The 14,706-nt window shown below is 35.3% G+C and overlaps 1 protein-coding gene across 2 annotated transcripts in view; it reads right to left on the minus strand.

The window, feature by feature from the left end:
- Positions 1-1,690: 1,690 nt before the first annotated feature.
- Positions 1,691-14,706, minus strand: part of CHODL (chondrolectin) — a 28,838-nt gene continuing 15,822 nt past the window's right edge. Inside the window, exons 4-7 of one of the 2 annotated variants that reach the window (XM_004770517.3) lie at positions 8,151-8,237; positions 6,159-6,261; positions 4,403-4,481; positions 3,007-3,094 (exon numbers count right to left, since the gene is read on the minus strand). In XM_004770517.3, the coding sequence (XP_004770574.1) occupies positions 3,092-3,094; positions 4,403-4,481; positions 6,159-6,261; positions 8,151-8,237 (272 nt within the window). In that variant the 3' untranslated portion in view covers positions 3,007-3,091. Of the gene's footprint in view, positions 3,095-4,402; positions 4,482-6,158; positions 6,262-8,150; positions 8,238-14,706 lie in introns of both variants that reach the window. The other variant, XM_004770516.3, reaches the window with a different exon arrangement.

Here is a 14,706-nt window from a genome sequence, read left to right on the forward strand (position 1 = left end):
AGAACTAAATTGATTGCACAGCACTCTCAAGCTAATTAAATAGCAAAAAGCATAAGTCTCTGTATCAACCTTATATCAAAAAGAGGAGTAAATTAACTGTTATTGTCATTCTGTTATTGGCTCATTTTTTATCTGCATTAATAATACCATCTATTTATTTCGAGTTAATATTTTTTAACTTTCCAAAAAGTAATCAGACATATCAAAAAAATGCAATTATTTCAAATGGGTTTTTTTTAATCTATGTTTTACAGTGAATGTTTTTAACATGTGCAAAAGTTACTTAGACACAGCTGAATCACCCATTAGAAGGTCAAAAATGTGGAATAAATGAATTTGCCTCACTGCTTTAATCTCTTGGATCATCTCCAGAGTAAGTGCAAACTTCAGTTTAGTTTACCACACAAAAATCTATTGATTTATTTGGGAAGACAAAATTTACACCTACTTAACACACACACACACACACACACACACACACACACACACACATAATTGTATGGGTCTATATGGTCCAAAGTAATATAAGAAAGAGTAAGGTTTAAAGGCGTATAGACTGGGCCTATGGAAGAAGCCACATAATTTGGGCTACATCTGAAAGGAATGACTATGATTGATGTATTGAAGAGGCATGAGGACCAGGGGTAGGGGTTCAGGGAAGTTCAGGGATTGAGGATAGTAGATAATCACATGTTGCTGTACCAAAAGTCTCTCTCTCTGGGGAACAGAGAAAGGGAAAACAATATCATATAAGAAAGTGTGGCCAGATAATTGGGCACTACAAAATCCTGGTAAACATTTGTGGTATTTAGTCTTGGACAAAAATTAGGAGTCCTCGAATGCACTACTCTTTTTAAGACCTTTCCAATGATTTGATCTTAAGAGTAGTTAGAAAGGATGAACAAAGTAGTTAGGATGTATTGTTTGATTTTACTACCTGGATATTGTCCACGATTCACCTGCATTTCCAGACACACACATGTGAATATACAAACACACCAGATACACAAGGTACCAAGTACTTCTTTTCATTTTTCAGAGGTCAGCAAAAAGTTTAAGAAACCTTAAGGACAGTCTCACTGTCACCGTCTCACAAAAGGGAAGTTGACTGTATGGGTTTAGAAACAGATACCAGAAGAGTTTTACAGGCGTGGATCAAGACAACAGGCAAAACCACGGCCTCCCCCATTGCCTTGCCTCTCCGGCCATGCAGCTGTTGTGGTATAGTCATGGGTGGCCAGACTACGGGGAAAGCACTGTCTCCTGTCCCTTAAGACCCAACTGAAGGAAGAAACACATGGTAGGACCTTGGAGGGAAGATGGAGATCCCAGCAATGATGGGAAACCAAGTAGGGAAAGGAAGTGCTACATGTGTCAGATTGGACCTTAGAATGCAGCTGCTGCCTCCTTCAGTCTCTAAGCAGGTGAAAGGGTGCCAGCACCCACTCATTTCTATTTGTCTCGAAGTTTTGACAACCAACTTTAGTTGTGAATTGCCTTCATAAAAGCTCTTTATTTTCCAGTTTAAATGGCTAACCAGGGGAAAGTTGAGGTTTAAAACGCTCTATAACCCCAACTTCCATTCATACCCTTCTTCAATAGTCGTTTGTCTTCCTCTTCATGTACAGATGCAAAACCTCTATTTTGTTCACTTAAAAGATTTAGACAATATCCATGGTCATTCTTCAGAAACAAGAACTTTTTATTTACTTAAAAGGAACACAGGAACATTTGAAGACCCGAGAGTTACAAGTCTCAAGAAGCCACAAGCATTGAAGAAACTAGAGAAGATAAGACAAGAGGAGCCACAGTTCACTCTCTCAGGCAAACCCTCAACACGAACCCAGGATCGCCAATGCCCTCCAACCCATGTTCACAGTAATTCATAGTTTCTCTCCTTGGTGAATTATCTGTGTGCTGTGCTTACCCCGACACTGATGGTGACAATGCACCTGGTCTCACCAAACAGATGAGACTATTTTACAGCTGATAGAGGCTGAGCAGAGCTATGGGAAAACCTTAAGCATACTCCACAGCCATCTGCTTCCAGTGTTAATCCCCACCCTCCAACAACCATCTTTGTTTTGTCGGCAAGGGAGGGACCAAACTGATTCCAGAACCCTCAGAGAACTACTTGTGGTTATATAGGCAACATGTGAAGACATGATTTATATTGTGTATGCCACTTTTGTTTTGCTCTAGACTGAGTGTAATATTGTTGATACGGCTATTAACAAAGTTATTACAAAATCTGTTGAATTTTAAACTAAAAACAACTGTAAGGCACATGTCTTGCACAATTGAAATTAGACAATTCTTGCCTCTAAGTAAAATATTTGAGTAAATTTACACCACAGTTACTGAAATAGCTTCTTATTTCTGAAGAGATTTCCTAAACATTGACCCCAGAACAGAGAAACTGAAAGAAGATGAACCACTTCTATAAAAGAAACTTTTTCTATGGTAATAGATCTATGTGTGTGAGGAGTCAGTTGAAAACAGTGATACATTTCTTTGATCAAAACAGCATGTATTGAAAAATGAAACACCATAAAAATAAATACTAGAACAGTTCATTTTTATCAAACACTTATGTAAAGGTAAAATATTTTTGCACACTGTAAATTTTAGTACAATTTACATTACATTAACTAGGTTATAACTTATGAAAATTGACAGAAACAAAAATACCTGCTTCCAACACATACACTTCTCTGATGTGTTGACAGCAATTTTATCTGCACGGTCCATTCCATTTGCTTGACATTTGGGTGCATCCTTTAGCGAAATAAGCATGTCTCACTCCATTATTAGCACAGCGTATTTTGTAAATGAAATAATAGATATATAAAAATTATTTTAATATTTGCCTCAAGAGGGAGCTTACAGTTCATCTTGCAGGTCCTTTGAGATTTCAAGCCATTCCAAGCTAATGTTCTGATGCCATTCCTGATGCAGATCCAGAATTAGACAATTTTATTTTCTCTTTTGGAGCCAAGTCAGTGAATATTATACTTCCATGCCACTTTCTTTTCTGGTGCTTTTTGAAATCCATAGTGTGGACTGAGTTGGGCTAGTTTTTGTTCTTCCTTTACTGAAAAACATAAGAAGATATAAATTCAACGTTTGGGACTTTTTATTGAAATAGACATGTTTTGGTCCAAATGGAGATATTTCAGACCCTTATAAAATGGTCTTTCTTCTCTCACCAGCATATCTATAAAAGATTCTAGATTATTCCAGTATGTGAAGATGGTAAACAGGTCATGTGAAATGATGGAAAAAACAAAATTGATCTCTGTTTGACCCTTCTTAGTTTAGAATTCAGACACATTCAAACACACACACACACACACACACACACACACACACAAAAGTGTCTGACATAATACCAAAAAGTTTCATTATAATCACTCATAAATTTTCAATTTATTTGATCACTGATTTTTGAAATTTTGCTTTTTGGATATTCTTCTGTTCATATGGGCTGTATTTGATGCCAAATCATAAGTACCTTCCTAAACCCCTCTTCCCCTCTGTTTTCCTGTTTTATAGTTAAGTCACTTAATCCCCGAAAGTTTGGCTTTGCTTCAGTCTCTGCAACCAATGCAGTTCAAAGTAGATTCAGGCCTTAATAACTTCCTACCTTGAGATCTGAGACAGAACTTCCCTCCTGTCAGATATAGAATCCAAGCCCACACTTCCATCCCCCCATAGTGGGCTGGCTATCTTCTCACTCTCTTTTTCATAAAATGGCCACTTCTCAGTTTCCTGCATAATTGCCTGTTCCTGAGTTTAGCTCTGAAAATCATCCTCTACCAGGCTACTTACCAAAATCTAGGTTCCTGGCTCTCATTTCCTGAGAAAGAACCCTCACCTGGATCACTTAACCACTTCTGGTTCCTGTAACTTGGGCCCTGCACTTCCTGCCTCCCACAGACAGTCTCTTCACGGACCTCTGCTCCACAGCCCACAGGTAACCCATTCCATCTACTCTCAGTCTACCACATATGGCAGAACTCCATCCGATACAGAAAAGAATTCTTCCTAACAAGCCTGATCAATACAATTCTATAATACTACTTCATTGACTTCAATGTAACTGAATCTGTTACTAATAAAATACTGTGACCAAATTAAACGTTTTGGAGATTTGCTTCCAAAAAAGTACGAACAATACATCTTTTATCTATGAAGTCATCTAACATGAATGAAAAATAAACCAAGCAAAGTTTATGAAAAACAAGAAATTTTTTTCAAATAGTAAATAAAAGATGGTTAAGTTATTAATGTAACTTAAATTTTGTGTAGCATTCGTATTTCATTTAAGAGTTACTACCAGTTAAGGAAACGAGTTATTGCTTTGAATATGACATGGAATGATATAAACCATTATGTGTACCAGATTGGAATTTAAACTTTCTGCAAGGCACTCAGATGATAATGGAGTTGAGTCTTTGGTGAAGTTTCTCCTTGCTTTCCTGGAAGAAAGGAAAAGGGGAGGATCTAAGAACGAATGAAATAAGCACTACAGCTAATTCCGGCATCTGGAGGTACTCGATTTTGGTTTATTTTCTCACTCGCAGAATTTGAAACAAGTGAAAACTCCTCAGATCTTCAAAGGTATAAAAACTTGGAAGACTTTTATATGAATAGAATCTCCACAATAATATATTATTTGGAAGAAGAAAAACAAACTTTAGAGAAATCTCAGTTACTGGCACTTGAGTAATTTTTATTTTAGGAATGACAATGTCTGTATAATATTTTTAAAAATTATTTTTCAATCTTATTTGTTATTTATAGCTCTTCCTTAACAGTTTGCTGGATTAAGGGGAAATTTATGTCACATCCTCTCTCTACTTCTCTGGTTTTCAAAATGACTAATCATCTTTCCATCTATAGCCTTAGGTATTAAGGGAATAAATGAAATATTTACTACTGTCTTTCTTCTGTACAAAATACTACCCTAAAATTTTAACTTTATTTCCCAGATATGTTGGAAAACCCAAAGGCACAATATAGTATTAATTTTCCAGGCTTAACTTATCATTATTCAAAATATCTTATTTAAGGAGCCTGTACATCACACTTTGTGTCCCTTAAAACAATTTATGTGAACCATTTAGAGTTTACATCTATTTAACATTTTTGTTTTGTTTTTCTGGGGCTTTTTTTTTTAACTTAGTGGATCTTTATGGTTTATTTCAGAAACAGATGAAGATGAACTCTAATCAAAAGAAAAATATGACTTCATTTGCAGGTCCTTCCCTGATGAAGGCACTTGTTTTTGTTTAAAATACTGATAAAGGTTCCTTTTAAGAAAACAAAAAATAAAATAAGAAAAAAAAATTAAACTAAATTAAAGTAAAATAAAATAAAATACTGACAAAGATGGCAAGTTTATTCTAGCAAATATGCTCTCATTTAAACACAATACCTTTTTATTTTAACATGTATCTATATTTCATGTATTAATTTTTAACTGATAAATTGACACACATGAAAAAATTTCATCTTTAACTCAAGGGTAGGATTAAATAGATATAAAAGAATACCCCCAAGAATGTTGCTATTAAGACATATCATTTTGATGGAAACTGCCTCCTAAAAGTGACCTATTTTTACATTTGTACTTTATTTCCTATATTCAAAAGATCCTTTGGAAATAAAAACCTATGACTTAAAATTTTAAAAAAGGTACTATAGAGTGTACCCAAAACCAAGTCTTACATACAACTTGGGGTCAAGTTGGAAAGGTTTAGCATTAATGCTTATATATAATAAACAAGAGACAGTATAGTATAGTTGTGTATGTTGTCAGCTTGCAAGGATTCAAATTTCAAATCTGCCACACACACTAGCTAAGAAACCCAAGGCAAACTGTATAACTCATGTAAGCCACCATATCCTCAACTGAAAAACCGAAACAAAAGAGTATCCACTTCCTACGACTTGTGAATATTAAGTGAAATAATTCATGAATCCTATAATCAAGGCCTATCTTATTAGATTGTATATTCTGGATTTGTACTGACAGAACTAAAATCAGAACTTTCTTAAGGCAAATTAAAAATATAATTCTATACTTTTCAAATGAGCTCTGGAAAACCTATAGAAAACTTTTCAAGTTGTCTCTACATATATGAATTATTTACCTTTTATGCAGCATCTGGAAACAGCAGGTTCCAAAAGCGACCAGTATCAATAAAAGCAGTGGGATTGTTGGTATAACAACATAAATTAGATTGGGAATTATGCCTACAAAAGCAAAACAGTCTTAGTATAAAAAGATGTCTGAGGCAGAATTCTAACACTGAAACTATATAAACATTTTCCAAAACTTTAAGGTAAAATAGATTTATTATAAATAAATGAATTCTGAGAAAGTTTCTTCTCCAATATTGAATAATCTAGTGAAATACATTTGTTTGTTTGCCATTCTCCAGTTCAATGTCCATATTTCTAAAACTATTATTAAATCTGCCATTTTGATAGGGACTAGTTTTCATGACATACTAATAATCTTAGCTATCTCACTTCATTAATCCTTCTCCATTATTACTTTAAGTAATAAGCACTGATTATTAAAATAATTGTTGATTTATTGGTTATATAATCACCTTAACCAGTAAGGTCAATGCCACAATGATATGCAAGACTCTCTGGGGTTAAATCAAAATACTAAATATTAGTAAATATTAACTAATGACACAGGCATAACCCAGAGATGCAAGATTCCAGAGGCATAAGGACTTGATCTTAATTAAATTCTAAAATGAATCATTTTTTTTAATCCTGTTCCATCACACTTAATAATGTTAGGTATCCTTGGTAAAATAAAACACTGCCACACTTAAGCCCCATATAAATTAAAATCACTGCATTAAACATTTCTTCAAGGTCATAAGAGGGAAAATATTCCTCATGTAATTATTTATTAGCATTTTTAATTAGGTCTAGATGTTCTGACTGGCTTTAAAATCAGGCACCTGAAAAATAAAAAGCACTAAGGTTTAATATCATGTACATGTAAGAAATGAAAATGGAAAAACTATGTGTTTTGCTAGTAAATCGAAAACTGTCAGCATTAGCAATCTAAATAATTCTAGTCAAAGTAGACCAGACTTAGATCAAACTATCCACATAACTGTACATCATGTCCTTTGTTAATAACAGATGTATTAACTGAGGTCTAGTGATGGGGTATTTTGGGGGTAACTTGCTATGCTTTCCTTTAATCTTGAGCTCCTAACACACAACTTCAAGGACTTTAAGGATTCAGGAAACATTTTTGTTCTTTTTCCAAATAACCATCATGAACCCTTATCTGTAACAGTCAAGAAGAAGAGAAAGTATTTCCTACTCTTTCATGGATTTTGGATCACCTGGGGAAAGACTCTGAGACTTTGGGCCTTTGGCTCAATCTTCACAAAGCAACTAGGATTGCTTTCTGATTTCTTAATCTTAAGGATTGCTTAAGATTTCTGTCCGGTCGTCACAGGCCCATGCTAAAAGAGCGCCTAACTAACTAATCTTAGGAGAAGTTTCTGATTGGGATTTATAATTCCAATCATGGAATGTGCAACTTGCACTGGGATTTCATTGTTTCTTTGGCAGAGTAGGTTGTGCCAGGGGCTTCTGGGTTGGGAGCTCTTTGTACACATTCTGTCCACCCTGCTCACCAGTGATATCCCCTCCATATCCTGAAACCAGCCAAGATAGGAGAACACTTACCACGGGAATCTGCAAAGGATACAAATCAGGCTTTTGCTTTTATACCCACTCCCACATCAGCCACTCACTAAACATTTACCAGCACACCATGGTTTGCAACCTGCTGAATGTGCCCATTTACATCATAATGCCTACGTGTTATGTGAAAAGTTGTGAGTCCAGGTTTCCATGTGGATTACTTAGTTTATTACTAGATATGTTGACTTGAAGTGAAAAAATAGGAAGGAAACAAATAGATTCTTCTGCTCAAAAACTAGCTCAGCATTATTAGTTCAAAGGTAAACTCCCATAGGCCAAATTCAGTGAACCATATCACCAAGCAACAAGAAAATTTAGGGCCAGCATGAAGCAGAGCTTACAATTATAGTTTCTGCTCTTGTTAGGGGGCAGTTAAAAACAGGTGAATTCATTACCTGCTTCAGTAACGACCACATTTTGATGGGTGTCTTCTGGTTGATTTGTAAAATAAGTCTTTTCTACAGGAGAAGTTGGATTAATCTCTGTAAATAATTGGTACAGGCATCATATATAATGATAAAGAAGAGAAATACAAACACAGATGAAAATAAAACTTTATAATAAAACAATGTAAACACCAGAGTTTCAATTTCTGAATACTTTATGGATTAAAAATTATATCTTGAATTTAAATTTACATGAAATTACTCAACTGTGAAGTCATCATTTCTTTACCTTTGAATAAAGTAACCAGTTGATAAATCTTTGTGACTCAGATCGACTTGGTCCTTGCAACCCCCAAACTGCCTTTAGCAATCAATACCATGTCTATACTGACAACAGCCTGCTACAGCCAATCATGACCCAACAAGTAGAAAGAAAGGCAACAAGAAGCAAGAATTGGGAGTCTAAGAATGTGAGACACTAAGTGCCATTCCAAGACAAGCCTAGATGGCTTCTTCATTAATATCAGTGCAATATCTAGGTTTCTCCGTGCAATAAAATCAGCAGACGACTGTACATGGATGCATTTGGAATAGGTGATTCAAATAGCGATGTTCTAAAGCACATTTCTGTCCTAGAAAAACAATGCCATACTTAGATGTGCTTTCAGTAGCATCTATTTCTTTAAAAATATTAATAATAATAAATTAAGGCTTGCAAGTTATTTCTTTTCCTGGTTTTACAAGATAAGATCTCTTTAATGGTTATACAATTTAAAAATGTCAAAATTTGGGACCCCTGGGTGGCTCAGTTGGTTAAGCAGCTGCCTTCAGCTCAGGTCATGATCCCGGGGTCCTGGGATCGAGTCCCACATACGGCTCCTTGCTCGGCGGGGAGCCTGCTTCTCCTTCTGCCTCTGCCTGCCTCTCTGCCTGCCTGTGCTCGCTCGCTCTCTCTCCCTCTCTGTCTGACAAATAAATAAATAAAATCTTTAAAAAAAATGTCAAAATTTCTTACATGATCTGGTATTGTTCTGCTATCTTTTTTTTAACGTAAGGCACTATTTGGTAAATTAATAGTTCAGTGAAAGTAAGTTGAATCAATGAGAACAAAAAAACCAGTAACTTGTCTTCATTTGTTTCAAAAATATAATTCTGTTTATGTTTGATAACTGGTGGAAAAGAAAAAAATAAAACACAGGCAGCATTCTATATTAGTTCAGCATGTTAAATCATTTTTAATATTAGATTGGCTACTCTAATTTAGCCACATAGTCTTTCTTTATTGGACATTTATCATACACTGTACTGTAATAACATTTATTATTCTTCCACACATATTTCACCCTAACACTTCAATATCCTCCTATAAGTTTTAGATACAGTTCTATCCTACACATTTTTCTACATAACTTGGGCCCTCTATGCCAGTTGCTGCTTTAATGGGGTTTGCTGCACAAATATACAGATTTAATACAATTTACCAATATAGAACTGGTTATTTTTAAAAAATAATCTTAATAATCTTTAGATCAATATAATTTCTCATTAACAACATTTTAGAAACTTAACGTAAACACTATTTTTAATGTCTAAGAAAAAGAGGGCATAATGTAATTTTAATAAGTGTGAACATTAGATTCAGAAGGATCCCCATGAAAATTTCTTAAGATAACACTGATAGACACAGAAAATAGATATGTAACTCACAAGGCAATAACAAAAAATTGAGAAGAGAGTAAGAAAATCAATTAGTGAGTTATTCCAAGTATTCATAACTAGGTTAATTATTTACTACTTCAGATATCATTAGTCATATTTTAGATGGTGTGTAGGGGGCAGAAAGAGGAGACTAAGTTCAAACCACACAGTGCTTCGGGGAGCTGGAGAATAAAGTTCAAAATAATTGGTGTCCTAATTCATGCATTTTAATAAATCCCACTGCTTACTCCTCCAACCCCCTCACCATTAAAAACTAATCATTCTCCACTAAAAGAGCATTGACTATAGAAACAAGAAATTTAATCAAATTAGCCTCCTCCATAAATAAAACACTCAGCCTAAGGAAGGTTAGCAAGTAGAAGACAAATATTTAAAATAAAATAAAGAAATACATATTTAGACTATTAGAATAAAGAATAAAAATTCTAACTATATTAATAAGACTGTAAATATAGCTATACATTTATAACAATAACACTGCACATGTGCACCAAAAACAAAAAAAAATACATAAAGGAATCTTATTCACAAAGTATATTTGTGAATTATTTGAACATTTAGGTAGAATATAGAAGATAGAGAAATATATATATATATATATATTTTTATCTTAAGTGCTCCTCCATGCGTAATATGAACCTAGATTACCTACACAGAACAAGTAAAGAAGATTCTGGGCTTGGCAGCGTCCTCAATAATTTGGTAAGTAGGAATGCAAAATAAAAATAAAATAAATGTATGAAGGGTCAAATAGTTTACCTAAAAGCCCAAAGAAAGGAGAAAGAAATAGTAAGGATACTCTATAACATACGTTGTTTCATTCAATAGTACACAGTATCACCAATGGAAAGTATCAGAGAATTTTAACTTTATATTTTTCTAAGAAAAAAAAATTAAGACAAAGAACATAAGTGCATAACAGATTTGGCTTTGCAAAGGCTTCTAAGAGGGTAACGATGGATTTAGGGCTTTAAAGAATAAACTCACCGGGGATAAAGAAAGCTGGCTAATACACTGAAGAGCAGGATAAATATAAAGAGAAGGGTGAATCTAATCCAAATAATCTCTGGTGCTTTAAGGTCTTATGAGAAAGGAATCATGTAATTTCAAGAGAATAATAGAAATAGCAGTACTTGATTCTAATTGCCTTCCATGAACACATTTTGAGGTCAAGTAGACAGCCCCTCAGAAGACTTCAAATGGCACTTCCCAGCACTGAGAAGGAGAAAAACATAAAAAATCTCTCAAAGCCTAGGTGTCTAGCTTGACTTTCTCAGGTGATTAAAAAAATTAGTTCATGTAATTTTGGTTAGTCTCTATTTTTTGTCAAATATTAATTTAGTGGAACTGCCCTCTTAAAGGTAATTTAAATTTACTATGTCCACAGGAAACCCCACCAGTGTAGCTCAGGACAAGACAATCTTCCCATGCTTCCCATGACAAGAAGTCAGAGACTTCAAACCAAAGCTTCCCATGCTTCCCATGACAAGAAGTCAGAGACTTCAAACCAATCACCATAATATGGTTCATATTACGCATGGAGGAGCACTTAAGATAAAAATATATATATATATATATATTTCTCTATCTTCTATATTCTACCTAAATGTTCAAATAATTCACAAATATACTTTGTGAATAAGATTCCTTTATGTATTTTTTTTTGTTTTTGGTGCACATGTGCAGTGTTATTGTTATAAATGTATAGCTATATTTACAGTCTTATTAATATAGTTAGAATTTTTATTCTTTATTCTAATAGTCTAAATATGTATTTCTTTATTTTATTTTAAATATTTGTCTTCTACTTGCTAACCTTCCTTAGGCTGAGTGTTTTAGATTCCAAAGAATGACAAAAAGGAAGACCATGGCACAAGCCCCTAATCTTTTTCCACTATGCCTCAGTGAGCTAAAATCAGTCTGACTTCCAATGAGGAGCACATGTGAAGTGGCAATGTCAACAAAAGAGATGCTAATGTTCCCAGAGGAAAGTCATTTTTTTCCCTTAAATGCATTGGATAATCATCCAATGATCTGTCACTCACATGTGTAAATCCCTAGGTGCTTTCATTGCATTGATGATTTATACCAACTTCAAAAACTTTACACTACATATTTAAAATATTTAAAAATAGACATTTATTCTTCATAAAAATCTGTTTACAAAAACACAATTTGACCTGAACATTGGAAATGTTATTCTCCCAGCCTTGAGTAAAGATATCAGAGGAGTAGCAGGCTGAGATGACATCAGGTAGCAGGAGATTAGCTAGATAGCTTATCAAACCATTCTGAACACCTACAAATCCAACAGGAGATCGAAGAGAAGAAGAGCAGCAATTCTAGAAACAGAAAATGACCACTTTCTGAAAGGTAGGACTGGCGATAAGTAAATCCAAAGCAACGGGACGATAGACTGCGGGGGGAGGGGCTGGCTCCTGGCAAGCGGCGGAGCAATGGAGCACAAAATCAGAACTTTTCAAAATCTGCTCCACTGAGGGACATCACTCCAGAGGCTAAACCGGGGTGAAGCCCACTTGGGGACAGTGTGGTCTCAGGTCCCATGGGGTCACAGAAGGATCGAGGGTGTCTGAGTGTTGCAGAGCTCACAGGTATTAAAGCAGGGAAGCCGGCTACAGAGACAAAGCCAAGGAGTGAGTTCTCAACTCAGGATTACCTTAAATTGTGATCCATGGCACAGACCACTGGTCTGTGAGTGAGGACCCCACCAGATCCAAGAGATCCCCCCTGGAAGAGCTCAGGTGGGGTTCAGAGACTACATGTGGGGCTGTGTGCCAGAGACAGAGAAGCTTGGTCACAGGCTGGGTGAGCTCGGAGCGTTGCCAGAGGCCAGGGAGATGGGAGTGATTGAGCGCTTTTCTCTGAGGGCGCACTGAGGAGTGGGGCCCCAAGCTCTCGGCTCCTCCAGGCCAGAGATTGGGAGGCTGCCATTTTCATTACTGACCTCCAGAACTCTGCGGAAAGTGTTCAGGGAACAAAAGCTCCTGAAAGCTAACCCGAGCGGGTTACTTAGCCTGGCCCCTGGTAAGGGCTGTGCAATTCTGCCTGGGACAAAGACACTTGAGAATCACCACAACAGGCCCCTCCCCAAGGAGATCAGTAAGAAATCCAGCCATAACCAAGTTCACTTACCAAGGAGAACAGCTGAATTCCAGAGGAGGAGAAAGCAAAGAATGGAATTCATGGCTTTCTCCCCATGATTCTTCAGTCTTGCAAAGTTCATTAATTTTTTTTAATTTTATGTTTTTCTTCTGCTATTTTTCTTAACTTTTACCCTTTCCTCTTTTAACATTCTTTAACTAGTTTATATAAATAATACCTTTCAAAAAATCATTATTATAGTCATATTTTATCCTTCATTGTATCTAACTTTATTTTTTGTATACACATAGGGTTTTTTCTTCTAAAAAAAATTAGGATACAACTTCTTCTAATAGATCAAAATATACCCTAAATCTATCACAGGGCTTTGTTCTAGTCTCCAGCCTGAGGAATTCCCTCCACTTTTTTTTCTTTATTCTCCCAACCAACTTATCAACTCCTTTTTTAGAAATTAAAAAAAAAAATCATCTTTATACTCATATTCTATCCCTTCATCATGTTTACCCTTATATATGTTTTTCATTCTTTAAAATATTGGGAGGTAGTTTCTTCTAAAAGACCAAAACTCCAAAATTAAGTGGGTGATCCTGTTCTATTCACCAGTCTTATATATATATAGTTTTTCTTTTTAATATTTTTTCTTTCTTTATTTTTTCTTCTTTTATTTATTTTTTCTGAACGTCTTTTTACCCCCTTTCTCCCCCTCCACAATTTGGGGTGTCGTCTGATTTGGTTAAAGCACATTTTCCTGGGGTTTTTTCAACCCTTTTAGTATTTTATTTGCTCCTTCATATATTCTTATCTGAGTAAAATGACAAGGCAGAAAAACTCACCACACACACACACACACAAAAAAAAAGAAAAAGAGACAGTACCAAAGACCAGGGACCTAATCAATACGGACATTGATAATATATCAGATCTAGAATTCAGAATGATGATTCTCAAGGTGCCAGCTGGGCTCAAAAAAGGCATGGAAGATATTAGAGAAACAAAAATAAATTTATTTCTGGAGAAATAAAATAACTAAAGTCTAACCAAGTTGAAATCAAAAAAGCTATCAATGAGGTGCAATAAAAAAATGGAGGCTCTTACTGCTAGGATAAATGAGGCAGAAGAGGGAATTAGTGATATAGAAGACCAAATGACAGAGAATAAAGAAGTGAAGCAAAAGAGAAACAAACAACCACTGGACCATGAGCGGGGATTTCAAAAGATAAGTGATACCATAAGACAAAACAACATTAGAGTAATTGGGATTCCAGAAGAAGAAGAAAGAGAGAGGGGAGCAGAAGGTATATTGGAAAGAATTATTGTAGAGAATTTCCCTAATATGGCAAAGGGAACAAGCATCAAAATCCAGGAGGCACAGAGAACCCCCCTCAAAATCAATAAGAATAGGTCCACACCCCATCACCTAATAGTAAAATTTACAAGTCTTAGCGAGAAAATCCTGAAAGCAGCCTGGGACAAGAAGTCTGTAACATACAATGGTAAAAGTATTATATTGGCAACAGACTTATCCACAGACACCTGGCAGGCCAGAAAGAACTGGCATGATATATTCAGAGCACTAAACAAGAAAAAACATTCATCCAAGAATAATATATCCAGCTAGGCTATCATTGAAAATAGGAGGAGAGATAAAAAGCTTCCAGGACAAACAAAAACTGAAAGAATTTGCAAACACTAAACCAGCTCTACAGGAAATCTTGAAAGGGGT

Source organism: Mustela putorius, unplaced genomic scaffold (genome assembly GCF_011764305.1).
Source record: "Mustela putorius furo isolate JIRA1106 unplaced genomic scaffold, ASM1176430v1.1 tig00003834_pilon_pilon_pilon, whole genome shotgun sequence".
Lineage (NCBI taxonomy): Eukaryota > Metazoa > Chordata > Mammalia > Carnivora > Mustelidae > Mustela > Mustela putorius.